The 18,272-nt window shown below is 37.4% G+C and overlaps 2 protein-coding genes across 3 annotated transcripts in view; both read right to left on the bottom strand.

The window, feature by feature from the left end:
• Positions 1–5,707, bottom strand: part of LOC131194522 (arf-GAP with SH3 domain, ANK repeat and PH domain-containing protein 2-like) — a 49,449-nt gene extending 43,742 nt beyond the window's left edge. For both annotated transcript variants that reach the window (XM_058175603.1, XM_058175602.1), the window contains exons 1-2: positions 5,487–5,707; positions 426–498 (exon numbers count right to left, since the gene is read on the bottom strand). In XM_058175603.1, the coding sequence (XP_058031586.1) occupies positions 426–498; positions 5,487–5,612 (199 nt within the window). In that variant the 5' untranslated portion in view covers positions 5,613–5,707. The remainder of the gene's footprint in view (positions 1–425; positions 499–5,486) is intronic.
• A 282-nt stretch (positions 5,708–5,989) lies between these two features.
• LOC131195711 (fer-1-like protein 4) overlaps positions 5,990–18,272 on the bottom strand; it is an 81,790-nt gene continuing 69,507 nt past the window's right edge. The window contains exons 39-45 of the mRNA XM_058177846.1: positions 16,542–16,720; positions 15,934–16,019; positions 14,871–14,969; positions 12,820–13,061; positions 10,124–10,407; positions 9,073–9,173; positions 5,990–8,350 (exon numbers count right to left, since the gene is read on the bottom strand). Of these exons, the coding sequence (XP_058033829.1) occupies positions 8,170–8,350; positions 9,073–9,173; positions 10,124–10,407; positions 12,820–13,061; positions 14,871–14,969; positions 15,934–16,019; positions 16,542–16,720 (1,172 nt within the window). The 3' untranslated portion in view covers positions 5,990–8,169. The remainder of the gene's footprint in view (positions 8,351–9,072; positions 9,174–10,123; positions 10,408–12,819; positions 13,062–14,870; positions 14,970–15,933; positions 16,020–16,541; positions 16,721–18,272) is intronic.

The raw sequence follows: 18,272 nt of genomic DNA on the forward strand, positions 1-18,272 counted from the left end.
AGCTAGGACTAGAACTCAGAATCTCCCAGTTTCTAGCCTGATGCCTTTACCACCACATCAACTACGGTAGCTCTCTAAACAGCCTTACTAAATTCAGCATTCCTAATAGTTGTTTGTCTGGTTGTTCTGATATGCAGTGCTCTATAGCGTCGTTTTGAGGGTAGGAGTTGAAACAATTTATGTCCAGAATGTGAGGGATCTGTAAATATTTTCACAGCCCTCTTTTTTATTTGTGCATTTCTGCACGAATGGACCTGTATACCTGTATAGTAGGATCTATTTCTGGATATCTGTATTTTTAAGAATTGAGAGAAAGAGCTAAATGAATTAGTCCTTAAAAAAAATCCTTAGATATATAGAAATATCATTCTGGCCTGCCACATCTGGCTGTCTTGGCTACATCCCATTTCTTGTTGCATTCTGACCTTGTCCAGTTGTGTGCTCTGCTTTGACTGCTTTCCTCATTTTTTGCAGAACAGTTCGATCTGAATCCAGATCCTAAAAGCATTAAAAAAGAAAGACTAAACATATGTTCTCTTCTGCCCACAACCATAGTCACAGCAATTGAGAAAAGTATGTTATTACAGAGTTACCGACATGCTAATACTTTAATTTTACAGTTCATTAGGAGTAGCTTTTATAACAAACCATAAGGACGCTATAATGGTAACAGGCTTGGAATGATCTCATTATACAAAGTTGTGGTTATATCTGTAGGAATTTAGCACCCACCCCCCTCCTAGAAGAATGAAATATTTTAGAAAATATTAAAAAAGGCAGAATATATTTCCCTGGATGAGAAATGGAGAAACATGTTTTAAAGACAAAGCAGCTCCCTGCAACTTCCTGCCACCCCCCACCTTTGTTAATGGGCCATCATCTGCATCATAATAGAACCCATTTAGCAACTGAAACTCACCACATGGCACTTGGGAAGATTACATCAGCCAGCAAGGCTAGCTAAGACTCCCACCCCCTGGGAGTCTGACAACCAATCAGGATACTCTTCCTGTGCCCCAGAAAGTTCAAAGCTCAGAAAAAGCATAAAACCAGGGAGCACACAGGATCTCAGCCCCTTTTCTGTTCAGGAACTCAAGCCATGTGATCCTGACCACCATTAAACCATCTTTCCAAGCAGCCTCCATGTTTCCAGTGTCTTTGTCCCCACTTGGAACTGAACCCAGATGGATATTTCTTCCAACATATCCTAGCATCAGACAACATTTTATAAGTGGTGGCATTCGCATGATGATATCATAATGCATATATTGTCATCTCCCCCCACCCCCCACCCCAAAAAAACGTATGTTCACAGAAGCTTTTAAGACAACAATGTTGGTAACACAACTGAGAAGTTTCTGGAAGATTTCAGTGGTTTTGTTTAAATTTATTACAATCAATTATATAAAATTACTTTCGTAACTAAACAACCTGTTTGAATTACTGCAATATACACTACATGAGGTTGCTCTTGAAGACCACCCAGAAGTTACCACTGGTCTAGAATGCAGTGACATGAACTGTTTTGAGCGCCCTGAGGTTTGCCCATTACTCCTGTTCCACAAGTTGCATTGGCTCTCAGTTTTCTTCCGGTGCAATTCAAGGTGCTAATATCTTTAAAGCCCTATATAGCATGGGACAAAGTTATCTGCAGGACTGCCTTGCTTGCAGCAGATAAAGTAGGCACATTGCAAGTCCTTTCCCTTGAACATTGCCATCTTGTGGATCTTTGGAAGCATGCCTTTTCTGTTGCAGCCCTTGCCCTATGGTACTCCCTCCTCCCATTTCAAGGTGCTCCTACCCTTTTATCCTTCTCGAGAGAATGCAAGACCTGATTCCAATACCCCAAGCTGTGGGATAGGTGAGATGAGATGAGGTGAGAATGTGGGTTGTACCTGAGAAATAGGGTTGTAGTGCCAGGTTTCTATGTTTTATCGTAAAGTCAGCTTTATGACTGTATATATTTTCAGCTTTATGACTGTATATATATCGCAAAAAAGGCCTTAAAAGTTGTAAACCTAATCTTGTGTAGCTTCTTCTTCAAAAACACTACACTACTAACCAGAGCATATAAAACATTTGCTAGACCAATTCTTGAATACAGCTCGACTGTTTGGAACCCATACCACATTTCTGACATCTATACAATTGAACGTGTCCAGAAATATTTTACAAGAAGAGTTCTCCACTCCTCTGAATACAATAAAATACCTTATGCCACCAGACTTGAAATCCTGGGCTTAGAAAATTTAGAACTACGCCGCCTTCGACATGACCTGAGTTTAACTCATAGAATCATCAATTACAATGTCCTTCCTGTCAAAGACATCTTCAGCTTCAATTGCAACAATACATGAGCACACAATAGATTTAAGATTAATGTTAACCGCTCCAATCTTGATTGCAGAAAATACGACTTCAGTAACAGAATTGTTAATGCTTGGAATACACTACCTGACTCTGTGGTCTCGTCCCAAAATCCCCAAAGCTTCAACCAAAAATTATATACTATTGACCTCACCCCATTCCTAAAAGGTCTGTAAGGGGCATGCATAAGAGCACAAACATGCCTACCGTTCCTGTCCTATTGTTTCCTTTCGTTATATCCAATTAATATAGTTATTACATACTCATACTCATATATATGCTTATATATTGCATAATTATTTTATGCTTATGCTTATATATACTGTGTGACAAAATAAATAAATAAATAAATAAATAAATAAATAAATAAATAAATAAATAAATAAATAAATAAATAAAAAATATTTATGGGATGCAAGCTACCCAGAGTTGGTTTTAAAATGGGTAGCTATACAAATGCTGTAACTAAATAAATGCTGCGATTTTCTCCCCTGCACCTCAAGATAAGAATAACCTCATCAGTTCTCAGCTTCTGAAGGTCCTTCAAGATCTGGTTTTGCCTGGTTTGCCTGCGATGCCAGGGGACAGATGAACTAGTGAAGTGGCTCCATTGCTATGAATGTCCCTTTGTCTGGAAAAAAACCTATACAAACTACTAAAAAAAGTATGTTTTAAATACTTATCAATGAAAATGATTTTGGATATTTATTATTTTTGTTGTATACTTCCAAGAATCACTTGTTTGTCAGATGGCTGATAATAGATAAATAAATAATTATATAAATGATATAATTATATAAATAAATACACTGTATATATTCATATACTGGAAAGCATGGGTGAGAATTGCTAGCGATTTATTTTTGTGTGAAATGAAGATAGAGAGGTTTGTCACTGTACAATTGGTGGAAGTTCAAGATGTGCACTAACTAGACAAGATTTTCTTATTTTCTTACTGGTCAAATGGACAACACTGAAATCATTAACTTTATGATCTACAGGTGGAGAAATACTATCCAATCAGCACAAATAAGACCTATTACTTTTTGTGACTTAGATTACACATTATTTACCAAATTAAACCTTAAACTAAAGAAAATAAATAGTCAGAACAAAATAAAACCTCAGCAATGTTCCACGTGTGACAAATGTGAAAAATATCTTTAATGGAATAGTTATTGTAAACAGAGTGGCTCTCAGAACTCTACACTGAAAATGGAGACATAAATAAAAATGAAGCAAACAAAAAATGTTCAGAAATGAAAAAAGAAAAAGAAAAATGACAGTCTGCTGACCTGCTGAATGGCAACAGAGACAAGAAAATTTGTGCAGCTAAACTCTGAATTCTAGATAAAAACAGGGAGAGACAAAGAGTTATGTCTGAATAACCAATTCAGAGAAATGAAGGACAATAGAAAAACAGGAGGATAAAAATTAGTTTTTTTAAAAAAAATTACAGAAATCAAAGGAGGCAAGCACATACTATAAAAAGGGAAATATAAAGTGGTGGCACAACTCTAGAGAAAAACAGAACAAAAGATTGTGAAAGCATAAATGCATGAAAAGATTTTATCAGAGAACTACAAGCAGTCATTCTGGGGGGAAAAGCTACCTGGCCCTTACAAAATATTGCTAATAACAAACCAGCAGGAGTTGATTAAATTCTAGAAGAATTATTTAAAATCTGACAACACGATTAAATTAAAGTTCTACATGAAGGTATGGAATGCAATGTCCAAAGGATTGGGAATATCAATTTATTTCCCAGTATCAAAAATCAACTGTGCTAAAGCATGCTTAGTCACACTATCTCACACACTACAGTAATGTAGTGTACAGATAATGCCAGATGAAATAATGTCAGAGTGCTAATTAAGAGAACTAACAATGAAGATAAAGCTTTGGATTTATAATGTAAACTTCACCAATGTTTCCTTTTCTTGATGCTACAAGTTTTTCCCCTCCAAACTATTAATATTATTTTCTGGTTTCTGGTTTCCTGCTATCAATTTTAAATTAAATGTTACATCCTGTCGTAACTTTTAACAAACTTTTGATAGCTTTCAGGTTCTGCTCAGCTCTTTACAAAACTTAACTAGCTATCCCTTTCTAGAACCTTCTTCACAGTAAGTGTGGCTATTGGGAAACTAAAATGAAAGATGTGCAATACATTTTAAAAGAGGAAATGAAAAAGTAAGAGAGGCAGAAATGGTTTAAAAAATCATAAGCAATAAATATTCACTGTAAATGATCCCTTCCATAGCTGTATAAAAAGTATATACAGCTGCCTAACTCTTATCTTTTTAAAAATGTCAGTTATACATGTTATCAGGTGCTTTCTCAGAATGAAGCCTCGTTTATTTTCATGCGATTCATTCCCAAGTAATATTGTGAGAAGACCATAATCTGCCCTGATAAATTGCATATATAGAGTTGTCGAAGTGCTGACATAGGGTGAGAGTAACCACTCAAGAAACATGCTGAATTCAGTACGCCAAAGAGGTGTATCAACCTCTCTCAGGTTGTGCCCATGTGAAATTCTGCAGCCATTAGATAAGACTCCAATTCATGGTATCTTCACTAATGAGATGAAACCTGTTAAGGCTCAGAGAAACTCTGTGCAGCTATAAAGTCCTGTGATGGTCTGGCTCTAAAGAGGATAACTGTACTGGACTCCTACAATGCTTGTAGCATTTTAGGAAGTAACGCATTTATTATGGTCAAATTCTTGTACATCATAACCCTTTTGTCAGCTTGGTTGGAAAATCTTAACTGGACTGTCAACCTCTGTGAGCATCTGGAGGCACAGATAGACATTCATACTTTTAAAATAGAAATTTAATGTTAGATTTTTTCAGTTTTTCAGGAACTTAATTTTTAATTATTGATTGCATTTTTATTATGTAAACTGCTTTGAACTTCGGTTTTTGAAACAGTAAGGTGCATTTGATTTCACAAATAATAATTGGTTACATGTTAATAGGACGAAGTGAAATTTCCTAGTTCCTGTTTACCCGCTCCCGCCCCCCCCCACCAAAAAAAGCAACCCAATAAATCATCAGCAACTGATTCAATCTAGTTGTGTTGCCTTAAAGCCTCTTTCCCGGCTCCTCCCTTACCTCCTCTAAGCTGCAAACCGTGTTCCTGCATTTGCCCATGTGGCTAGTAAAGGAGGAGGTTGTTGGGGAGCTCAGATCCTCTTGGGTTTGAGAGATGAAGTCTTGGACAGAAATCAGGTCCGGCATTCTTATGTCTGAGGCGGGTGGATGTAGCAAAGGAGCACACAGTCTTGGGTATCCAGCAAAGTCACAGAGGTGGAATATCAGGCCACAGAAAAAAAGGGGAACAGGATTGAGAGGAAGCAGCTAAGGGTAGCTGAGAAGACCACAAACCTCTGAAAAGCAGAGCAGCAGCTTGCTCACTCTCCCTCTGTAATTCTGCTTTCCTGTCCACATAGAGCGAACAGGACTTAAAGAAGTGCTCAGACTCATGCATTTTTCTACCACCTGATAATTGCCAATCTTGTGACTTTCCCAGGCCATAGAGTGACTTGGAGAGGAGTGTTTGGTCACCAATATTTAGGAAAATGGCAAAAATGCCTTTCTTCTGCCAAGCTTTTCAATTTTATTTTTTGTATTTTTAAAATATTCAACAGTCTCAAGTATTTTCACAAACAGAAAGGCAGAATATACATTCCATAATAAATAAAAATTATGCTAAAATACTTTTTTTGTTTAAAGTTAACTTTTTTTGAAAATTCCTGGATGCTGGTTACTATTTGTACAGAGATATCATATATACATATGGCAGACACCAAAGGTACCAAGGATCAGGTAATTTCGGTTCAGCAGTGGACTTGTCAAATATTCAAAACCAAATCAAAGATATCTTCCACTGAACTCTAAATTCTAGTACCGTTTGTGGTCTGATCATTGAAATGAATTTGGTGTTCATATCTGTTCAAATCACTTCATTTAGTGCAGTACTACCGGTAGATGCAAACATATTGCTTACAACACACTTTAGCTAAAACTATTTTGACACATATTTAGGAGCCAGTTGGTCCTTTGGAAATGAGAGATTAGTCAATAATATGATTTGCAGAGCAATTTGAGTTCCTAAAAGTTTGATGTTGACAGCTATAAACTGATTTTTGATATCTTTTAAAAAAAAATTGTGCTGTCTTGCATTGCATAGATTCCCCATCCCCATTATTTCAGAGCATATACAGACGTGCTTTGTCTCGTGCAACAAAAATCTTCGGCAGAATACATTGCACTCATTTCATCTCATTGTTTATCAAACTGCACTGGTTCCCTGTATGCTTTCGGGTGCAATTCCAACTGCCGACTATCTCCTATAACACTTTTCATGGCACAGCTCCTGGGACAGCTTGACTTTAATTATCTCTGCTCAGCCCAGAAGCTCCAGCTGAGTGGACACATTTGGAGTCTAGACCAGTGGTTTGATAGTAGGCTGATTACCCAGAAAAAGGACCAAAGTAAGAGTAGAGAGCTTCCCTGGAACCTAGAATAGATTATGGGGGACAATTTTTTCCAGTCTTTTGGTTATAAAACCAATGCTTTATGTTTGGCCATGTCCACCATAGAAGGCATTTCATGAATAGATGACCCACAGACTCCATATTAGGAAAGCACTTACAATATGCTCTCATAAATGCCCAAATATCCAAAGCTCATACAAGTTTGCATGCTCTTTTGCTTAATAGACCTTAAGGTATTGAAAAGCTATATAACCCTACTATCTTACTGTTTGTGAGTATTTCTTATGTAGATAAATGTGGTTTGGTATTCTAGCAGTCCAAGTGCTCTGATCCATAAACGGCAGTACAGCTCTACCTCTCTCAAACTGAATATTGTGTTATTAGCTATTTGGTAGGCATGGTTGGAGAGAGAAACCAAGCACACAACCAAGGTGTGCTTGGTTATCTACAAAGGTTGGTATAGATTGGACCTGCACAACTTTTGTGGGCTTCCATGGTAAAACTCACAAAGGATTTGATGCACTTAATACTTCTAAAGATTCAACTAGACCTTAATGGCTTTTGTGTCCTCAGTGCATCACCATAGCATTCTATTAATTGTGGTACAACATAACCCATGATATAGCAAGTATATGAGGAAACAGAGGTATAAATATAATTAAGTTGATCAAATCATTTTCTAAAGTCTTCCCCCACCCCGACTAAAATTGGTTTACTTGCATGGTATAGTACATAGTCTATTTTCCTATGTACTGTTATATAAACACAAAATACTAACAGTGACAAGTGATAATTTTTCCATAAATAAAATGCATCCCACTACTGCCTTATCACCTTGTGCTGTATAATATTGGGATTTTTTTTATAGTATGTGTTTTGACAAATTGAAATTCATTTTCCCACAGACACTTGATTTGGGAACACAGACAGCACCAGCATAAAACTCCTAATCTTCTTTGTATGACTAATTTGTAGTGCTTGTACACCTCCTCTGCTTTCTTTTATTTTATCCATAAAGTCCACAAAGTCTATTTTTCAATGATATTTTATCTTCAGAACTATTGACAGGTAAAAATTTATTTCAGAGACTGTTATGAATCCTATATGTGAGCAGCTTGTCTGCTCATACAGAGGCAGTATTTCTTTCCAGTGGCAGATTCCTTTTCAAAATGCTGTACACACAATTAGGCAGCTATATTTTATGTTCTTTAAGATCGTTGAAAGAAAGTCACTGTTGTCTTCCTTCTATTCCTTTTATCAAATCCCAGTACAGTATGCTGGGGAGGAAGAGTAATTCTTTAGCCATTTATTATCTTCTCACTGATGTATCCAGGCATTGTGTAAAGAATAAGAACCAAAAATATGGTCACAATTGCAATGATCAGCAATGCAATGATGTACTTCTTGTATCGTTTCCAAATGAAGAAGACGAATGTTTTCATGGGGTTCACAAACCAGTTGAAGGACGTTTTGGGACGACTGGAAGAGAAAAAAAAAAGGGTGGGGAGCAGAAAGTATGTTTTAGATGAGGGGGAAGCTAAGGAAGAAATCAAATGCTAACATTTAAAATAAACAAACCATATGCCCTGTTTTTGATGTAAGGTGGGTGACTATATAAATATTTTAAAGAAATAAATTTTACTCCCACTGACTATACAGATGCTTGGGTTCATAAGGAGGCCGCTTCTCAAGCAGAAAGTTTTCTAGGTTCAGCTTCCTATCTTCTTTAAGGAAACACAGGAGCAGAACACAGGGACAACAACTGTATCATTCTATTATCCAACAGCAAGTGATGATCAGAGAAAAATTGCTTCTCATTCTGGAGACAGGATATAGCCGTCAGAAGTATACAATATTCTTTGCTTCAGCCCCACAATCTGAAAAGCTAAGGATCTTCCAAACCATGTCTCCAGTTTTTAAGCTGAATATGTTTCAATTCAATTACTGTATTCTATTTAATTAGCAACATAGAGACAATTTTAACAGTATGATAACTTTGGATATAAATGTATTCTTGGTAAATTTAGGCTCTCTCCCCCATTACTACTTTCCAGCTATCTGGACCTGGAAATGATAGTATTAAAATATAAAAAAATAAAGTATATTTTATACCAATAAATGGTATTAATGGTATCATTTTGAGTGGGAGACCAAGATTGGGGTATTTGTATGCTAATCTGCAAACATTTATCAGCACTTACTTGGGTTTTTCCAAGGGTTCTGGCTCCTTTCTCCCCAGACCAACTGGGTTTTTTTCAGCTTCCTCTATAGTCAATAACTGAAATTCAGCTTCTACTTTTCCCTGGGAAAAAAGCATACTGTGAAATAGCAGCTGATGTTTTCAAAAGTTTGCTTATGAAAGGAAATACAATGCAATGAACCAAAAACTTTCTTCAAGAAACACAATTTCCACAACCGTTGAAAGCAAATTAAACATCAAATTAATCAAATAAAATTTACTGCAAAGAATAAAAACCCATGTTTGTAGAATCAATATTAGAGAAATATTAGAGAAGTCAGTTGATAGTCTTAAAGAACAACTGCCCTGATACCTAGAAAATGTGGTGGCTTCTGACAATATATGAGGCACCCATTATTTTATGTTCTGCGTTTCATGTTTTGTGTGACAACATATCCCCCTTTAAAAACATTTCCTAGCAACATAAAGATATTTCCACTGAGCTCAGAGTAGTACAGATTCCATTTAATTTTAGATAGGGATCTTCTTGTAGGTTCACACCTGTCCATCTATTTCCTCTGTCCAGAGTGTGGTTGGCAGGAAGCTTTTCTGATTATGAAGTTCATCTTTTCAAATTTCCTTTCCCCTGGAGATTGGTTTGTTCTTTTCCCTGATGCAAAACACATTGGCATTAGCCCTTTGCAACTTTTTGTTTTGAATTCTCGTTTTTCCCTCTCAGGTTTTGGTTTAATACAGATAGCTGCCACAAATATACAAGTTCCAAAGGATAGTCTGATGAAATTCAGACTTTTTTCCTAATATCTGGAAACTGAATATGGATTCAGCCTGGTGTCTTTCTGTAAAAAGCAATTCCATAAGGAAGCATCACAACTGTCAGAAAACTATTGTTTTCCAGCTTCATCTCAGATAAAGAAGGAAGTAGGAATAGGAAGATCAGGAACACAGACATATTTTTAAGGAATTGGAACCCTAAAATAAAAGCTGGGTTTGTGCCCGCATATTATTCCTTAGCCTTTCAGGCACCACTTCAATATTGCTGCATGTTTTCTTACAGTTAAGAGGAAGATGTTCCCACTGGGATCTGAAAACTCAACATCTTCTGGCTTAACAGATCTCCTCCATTTCTTCTTCTTCTTTTTCTTCTGCTTAGCCTCCCTCTCTTCCCTTTCAATGTCTTCCTCTCCTTTCAATTTAATGAAGGGCCACCACCCTTTCATTCGTTTGTTTCGGAAGATAGAAAACCGTGGCATGGCTTTTTCCTTGGCCATCTTGATAGTGCACTGTTCTGAACTCTTAGCAGCCCTCACCATATCATTCAGCTTTAACTCAATGGCCCCTAGAAAGGTGCAAAAAACAGAGAATTGGGTTTTAAAATTTTTTTACAAGGAATTATATAATTATATTAATTATATTAATTAAGTTAGTATAAAACATATTGGCAGAAATCACAATATGACTGAATCTTAATGTCCTCTTGTTGAATCCTGCTCAAAGCAGAATCTTCTAACCATCAGCCTCCCAACAGCATGGCACAAGGAGAAAGATGCTTGTAAGATTTTTTTGACCAAGTCACATACAGAAAAAGAGGGCACAGCAATCTGGCTTGGGGAAAATTGTGAACCCCTTTTCTTCAAACTTCCTCTTAAAGATAGCACAAGAAGCCTATATTTTGAGGATGAAGAAATATTCTTCAGTCAATTCTTGAACAAAGCCTATCTACTACTAATCTATAATTTGATACAATTATGCACCATTATCATAGATGGCTAAATCTGGTGTTACTTGCTCAGTGATGATATACTGACCAAAGGTAGCATCTCCTCAGTGAAATAACTAGAGTACCTGATCTAACCCAATTGATCAGGCTGATCACTGGGTCCTCCTGGGAAAGAAGAAATGTAAAATGACTTCCTTTTCTAATTGAGTTTTGTTTGAGCTATACAATCTTCTTGGATTTTGTTGTGTTACTTTATCCCTGCATAACTCTCACATCTGGTGAAGTTCATATCAGAGAACTTTTCACTTTTAAGCTTCACTCAGTTTGTTACCCAGAACAGAGAATAAATTCATTTATAACCTTGTTTTATTACAGATACTGGAAAAGCTGTAATCACAGCAGGAAACTTGCAGTTGCTAACTATATACTGTATGTACACAATATACCAACCCACATTGGACTAACTAGCATTATAGAATCAATCTGTGGTCTTTCTCTTTGCACTCCCAATGGACTATCTGGCTTCAGATTTCATCTGTCCTTGGTTCTTCTAGCTCTGATACTTACAGCTCTACAACAGCAAAACAAAAATTCTGACCTCTTTTAAAAGCAGTTCCTGATGTTCATGTAAATTTTCCTTTTTAGCTAAGAAAACCTACCCAGGGATACCAGACATTGTTTAAAATTAAGGGACCCTCAACCGAAGCTTGTTTGGATACATCCAAATAGTTATTCTGGTAACAGTAGGGTACCAATGGCTTGCCATTTTCTTCTTTGTTGTTCTAACTTTGTTGCTGGCAATCCTTATGATTTATATTGATATATTGACCATCATTTGTGTTGTAAATGTTGCACCTTGATGAACGTATCTTTTCTTTTATGTACACTGAGAGCATATGCACCAAGACAAATTCCTTGTGTGTCCAGTCACACTTGGCCAATAAAAAAGTCTATTCTATTCTATTCTATTCTATTCTATTCTATTCTATTCTATTCTATTCTATTCTATTTTATGATATTTCTTGACTTTTTAGCCTATTTTATTACCCTGGAATTTCTGGTGATCAGCCAGCAAGAATTAATCAGACCTAGTCTTGCTTGGCTTCTTGACAGAGGCATCTGGCATTTTAATTGCTAAATAAATAGGCAAAAAATGTAATACATGTAATCCTCAATTTACAACCACTCATTTAGTGACCATTCAAGGTTACAAGGACATCAAACAAAGGAATTTGCAACTGGTCCTCACACTGACAGCCATTGCAACATTCCCATAGTCCTAGGATTAAAATTCAGGTGCTTGGCAATCAGCATGCATTTATGATGGTTGTAGCATCCCAGGGTCGTGTGATTGAGACCTTCCCTGCCAGCTTCAGACAAGCAAATTCAATGGGGAAAGACAGATTCATTGAAAGACTGTACAATTCACTTAACAACTGCAGTGATTAGCTCAACAACCATGGCAAACAAAACCCTAAAATCTGGCACGATTCACTTAAGAACCTCCTTGCTTAGCAGAAGATATTTTGGTTTGAATTGTGGTCATAAATCAAGGCCTACTTGCAAATAAATGTAACTGATAAAATCACCCTGGCGTTCTAGACCTCATGTTGCAATATCCTGGTAACCATTGGGTGGTGCTATATATTCATTTTTCTCCTTTACTACTTCACCAATGATACAGAGTTTTTAAATCTATAAATAGGTAAGGTGACTTTCCTTGCATATAGCTACATAAAACATCCAAAACTGAACAAAGAGGCCCTTGCCAAATTGTCTCTGGCATTCTGGGACACGTCCTATGAATAATAGTCTAGGAATTGAAGACATTCTTCTTTCCTGTTTCTGTCTCCCTCTTTATTTCATATTAACTACTTTAATAGAAGAACAGAACACCTTTAAAGGTCAAGTTCAGACAACTGGGAAGGAAATTATAGGGGATCTTTTTCTCCTAAATTTTCTCCTGTTTGTGCCATGCATGCATGCACTAAAACAAGCGAATATTCCAATTCTGTACATTTAAAAGAATACCTAGGAAATCATTTGCCGAAATCCTGTCGTAGTCCCAGACTTGAAAGACTAGGACGGCTGGTTCACGGAATTCCGACTCCTCCAGAGAAAAAATAGAATCCTTCTTTTTGTAAGTTATCTCTTTTTCGGTTGGAAGGTAATCAAAGCGGAACACAAACCGCCAGTTGAAGTTGCCTTCCCCAGTCAAAGAATTAAAATGAACATCTGTTTCTTGCTTGTCTTTCTCCAGTCCTTTGATCCAGCTGCAGGAGAACTTTTCATTAGCATCTAGCAACATTTTAACATAAGGGCAGGTGATATAAGAACCTCGCCTAAAAGCAATCAGATTCAGCAGTACGGCAGGAATTAAAAAACAAGGATAGAAGCAGGCAATGATAGTCCCAGAGCTGTGTACAGGTAATCCTCGACTTCCAACAATTCTTTTAGTGACTATACAACAGCACTGAAAAAATGACTTATGGCCACTTTTCACACTTCTGACCTTTGTAGCATCCCCATGATCATGTGATCAAAATTCAGATGCTTGGAAACTGACTCATACTTATGATGGTTGCTGTGTCCCAAAGTCATGTGATCACTTTTTGCAATCTTTTGATAGCAAAATCAGTGGGGAAGCCAGATTCACTTAACAACCATGTTACTAACTTATCAACTGCAGTGATTCACTTAATAACTGTGGCAAGAAAGGATGCAAAAGGGGGCAAAATTAACTTAAGAAATGTTTCACTTTACAATGGAAAGTTTATGCTCAATTGTAGTTGTAAGTCAAGGACTACCTGTACATCCTAAATAAGGTAACAGTGTAGGAAGGAATGGAGATTTGCTCATTCAAGCCCCAAAGTTATAGGTCTCAGCTCACACCCCCTAGCCTCCATCACATTAAAAATGTCCACTGGTAGTCCTCGATTTACAGCCATTTGGTTTAGTGACCATTCAAAATTATAGCGACACTGAAAAAAAGGGACTTATGACCGGTTTCCACAATAAAACTGTTGCAGCATCTCCATGGTCACATGATCAGAATTCAGGTGCTTGGCAACTGGCATGTATTCTTGACAGTTGCACTGCCCCGGGGTCATGTGATTTGTAACCTTCCCAGTGGCTTCCGACGAGGAGAGTCATTGAGGAAGCTGGATTCACTGAACAACCGCATGATTTCTTTAACAACTGCGGTAATTCTCTTAACGACTGTGGCAGAAATGATCATAAAATGAGGCCCAATTCACTTAACAACTGTCTTGCTTAACAATGGAAATTTGGGGCTCCACTATAAGTGGCATTGTGTGTGTGTGTGTGTGTGTGTGTGTGAGTTGTGGTGTGTGTGCGTAAAGTGTGAAAGTTGATTTTTGAGGTTTTTGTGGCTGTGTGAAGTGTGAAGTGCAGCTGCTTTTACATTGTGTGTGAGTCAGTTCTGTTGTGTTGTGTTGTGTGTGTGTAAAGTGTGAAAGTTGGTTTTTGGTACCTCTTATTGTTTTTTATACTTTGTTTATTATTTTTATTATTTATTGTTATTGGCCATGCCCACCCAGTCATCTGACCACCAAGCCACGGCCACCAATTAAGCCATGCCCACAGAACCAGTAGGGAAAATTTTTAGATTTCACCCCTGGGACAGTCTAATGATGTTCCAGAGAGGAGTAGCCACCATGGAGAAGGCCATTCTTCTGGTCTATCTCCCTAGGGGATGGGACCAGGTCTATCTCCCTAGGGGATGGGACCTGCAACATTCCTTGCCTTCTTGCTCTAGTGTGTTGGGTAGATGTGACTGGCAAGAGATGGTCCCTCAGATAAACTCTTAAATTGATTAACTCCCAAATAACAAGGAAAAATCCACAAATTGAGAGTGGGCTAAAGTTCACCATACGAAGTGCTGTTTCTTTAAAAACCCAAAAGTAACCATGTAGCAGGTGGAATTTGTATCAAGATAATTATGAATGAACCTTTCACATACAAATGCAATCTATTAAAATCTAATTCACACATTTAATGAAACAGAAAGGATGGCCCAGGGGCAGATTTCTGGTTGTTTTAACCTATCCCCACAAATGTACCTTTTGACGTATATGTCACTGGAAATTTCTCCTGTTATTGGATTGACATCATCAAGAATCACATCATCTGTATTCCAGATAATGACACGTAGTTCATAACTGGGAAGGAAGAAGAAAAAACCAAAGACAATAATGATTTTCTTGCAAATTCTGAGTAATTTGTTGGTTAATCTGTTAATTAATTGCAAAAATGCATACAAGATGGGGGGCAGTGAAGCCCCTTGCCAGGAGCTTTGGCACAAAAGGACTTCTTTGACAAACAAATCATTATGGTAATTGCAGATACTCTGCATTTGGTTTAATGCTAAAATAGCATGCATTCAAGTGATTTCCATGGATTCCATATTAGAATTACAGATTCTTTTCATATACCATTGAGTTAATCTAAATTTGGCTCTAGCCTGTTAGTCACTCCATTAATTCTGAGACAAGATACAGTTGCATACTCTTGCTTTAATATACATTTATTACTTTCCATTCTTAACATCATATTACCCACAAGTGTGCACTTTCCCCCCAGATGAAATTAACTGTAGTGATTTTGTGATTCTGTAACTGTTTTCCAGGATATTAAGTGCACTTTTCACTCATATGCATCGTGATGCAATTTGCATTTGGAAAGTAGATAAAAGGTTAGAATATGTTTGCAGCATCAGAGAATTTCAAGTCACAAATCTTTACCAAGTGCGCAATATAACCAACAAATTCTATAACTGTGATGGCGAACCTAAGGCATGCATGCCAGAGGAGGCACACAGCACCCTCTCTGTGGGCATGTGAGCCGGCGCCCCAGTTCAGCTCTGCTGCGCATGCACGCGTGCCTCCCACCAGCCAGCTGATCTTTAGGTCTCTGCCGCGCATGCATGGGGGGTGGGGTGCATGCAGGGGTCACGCACGCATGCATGGGAGGTGGGGCACATGCACTGGGTCTGTACGCACACTGCATTTTGGGGGTTTGGGTGCGTGCTTTGGGCACTCAGTCCAGAAAAGGTTCGCCATCACTGTTCTATAATGATAAAAGAAGTATTGATTCAGATTCCTGTTCATAGAGGTCCCTCCCTACCTGATTGGAAGTCGTGGTTTGATGTTGACAGGTGGTGGCGCAGGGACATCATTTGGAAACATGTCAATCCACATGTGGAGAGAACCCTGGAGGAACAAGAACAAAAAGTCACTTGACAATGTTCTCTCCTTTGTTGGTCAATAGCCTAAGTTGCTTTGTATTATTTCACGCATCTGTGTTTTTACACTGCAACTTGGGAATTGCAGTATAAAGAGAGATTAAGACAATGAGCTGTCAGATAGATAGCAAAATTGGGGGGGGGAAAACCAGCCAGGAAGAAGATAATGGCAAACCATATTTATAATTATGCATATACTGCCATATCTACAAAGTCACTAGGAACTGAGCTTCTTGGCCAGAGTAACTGTAACAACCCATATTGCTATGATTGTGTTAGAGCAGCCTTCTGTCCTCAGGGGATTATTACGGGAGTTGAAATCCCATAACACAAGGTATATGTTAGAGAGGACCTTGCTAGACAGCAGGCCATGCATGTGTTCCTACAAATATTTTGCAGGCAACAGCTGCTACATTACAGATACATATGTAAATGTTGGATGCAAAATATAACAGTGCTATAGTATATATAAATAGTCTTTCTGCTTTACCTGGAGAATACCGGGGTTATCTGGATTGTAAATGGATCGAACTTCCACGTGTTCTGGTACTAATTTGCATCCATACTCAGGCATTTCATCCCAGTGTTGAAGAACATGCAAAGCTTTGTGCTCATCATAGGCAGACCAGGTTTCATCATTATTTTCATTGTTGTCTTTTGCCAAGGCTTCTGAAATATAACAAAACACAGATCCCAACAGGCACTTTTTCAAGTCTGGATTCAATTCAGTAATTAATGTGATCTATGAGATTTCTAATCATGCACTGATTTTCAATTTCTAATTATATATCCATGGTAGTGCCACTGAATTTGGAAAAATATCCCAGTTGGCAGGAGTTGATATTTTAACATTTTCCTGCTGAAAGAGTTAGAATGTGTGATACACATCTCTCTCTCTCTCTCCCTCTCCCCTCTCTTTCACACATGCACGCAAATATATCTACATATATTTGGATAAATAAACATATCTAAATATATACATATACATATATGTGAGTGGGTCAGACTTGGGGATAGTTTGAAATAAATTTAGGATAGTATTCTAAAGCTCTTTAGGAAAAATAGGTGCATGAATCATAATACTTGATAAGTGTTGTAAGCATGACTATGTTTGCTTAAAACAGCTTAACAAATACAAGTAATGTAATACTCAATTTATGAGTATTATGATAACTGGGACCAGAACATCTGTCACTAAGCAGCATGGTCATTAAGCAAGTCATTCTCAATTTGATCACTTTTATGCTGTGGTCACTAAGCAAATCCTGCATCCTACATTGATTTTTTTGTCAGAAACCCTCTGAGAATGTTGCAAACGGCAATCACATGATCCTGTGATGTTGCAATCATCAAAAATACATACCTGAATTTTGATCACACGATTAGGGGGTCCCTACAATAGTCATATACGTGCAAGTCCTGGTCATAAATCTTTTTTTCATCATATTTTCAAATGGTCATTAAACAAATGGCTCTAAGTCAAGGACTATCTGTAAAATTCTCTGAATTTACACAGTAATGCAGAGACTCTTCAGACAAACAGCTTTGTGGATTTGGGTGATGTCTGAAGCAGATATAACCCTGTGGTTGAAACTTAGCTTCACTTAATTATGATAAAATTAAGGAAGATCGCTTTTTTTTAAAATTGCATTTATATCCCACTCTTCTCCGAAGACTCAGGGCGGCTTACACTATGTCAAGCAATAGTCTTCATCCATTTGTATATTATATACAAAGTCAACTTATTGCCCCCAACAATCTAGGTCCTCATTTTACCTACCTTATAAAGGATGGAAGGCTGAGTCAACCTTGGGCCTGGTGGTGCTTGAACCTGCAGTAATTGCAAGCAGCTGCTGTTAATAACAGACTGTCTTACCAGTCTGAGCCACCAGAGGCCTTACTTAAATTCCCCAAAGAAAGTGACAAAATGTGAAAAAATTAAAGATAGATATTGATTTATAGATACGCCTTCTGCAGCAGAATAAGTTGGGAGCAAGTAGAAATGGAGCATGGTCCCAATTAGAAAAGATTGTGGTACTAGCTGAAGTCAAATACTTCTAAAGTCATTAGGCAATGGAAATCTGTTCTAGCAATTACAAAGATTTCAAATTAAGACTCTGCATAAATAATCAGGATTAGGTGGAAATGAATGTTCAGCTTTGGAAATAAGTATCCAGCACCATTGAAATAAATATATATATATATCAAAGGTATATGCCAT

Source organism: Ahaetulla prasina, chromosome 3 (assembly GCF_028640845.1).
Source record: "Ahaetulla prasina isolate Xishuangbanna chromosome 3, ASM2864084v1, whole genome shotgun sequence".
Lineage (NCBI taxonomy): Eukaryota > Metazoa > Chordata > Lepidosauria > Squamata > Colubridae > Ahaetulla > Ahaetulla prasina.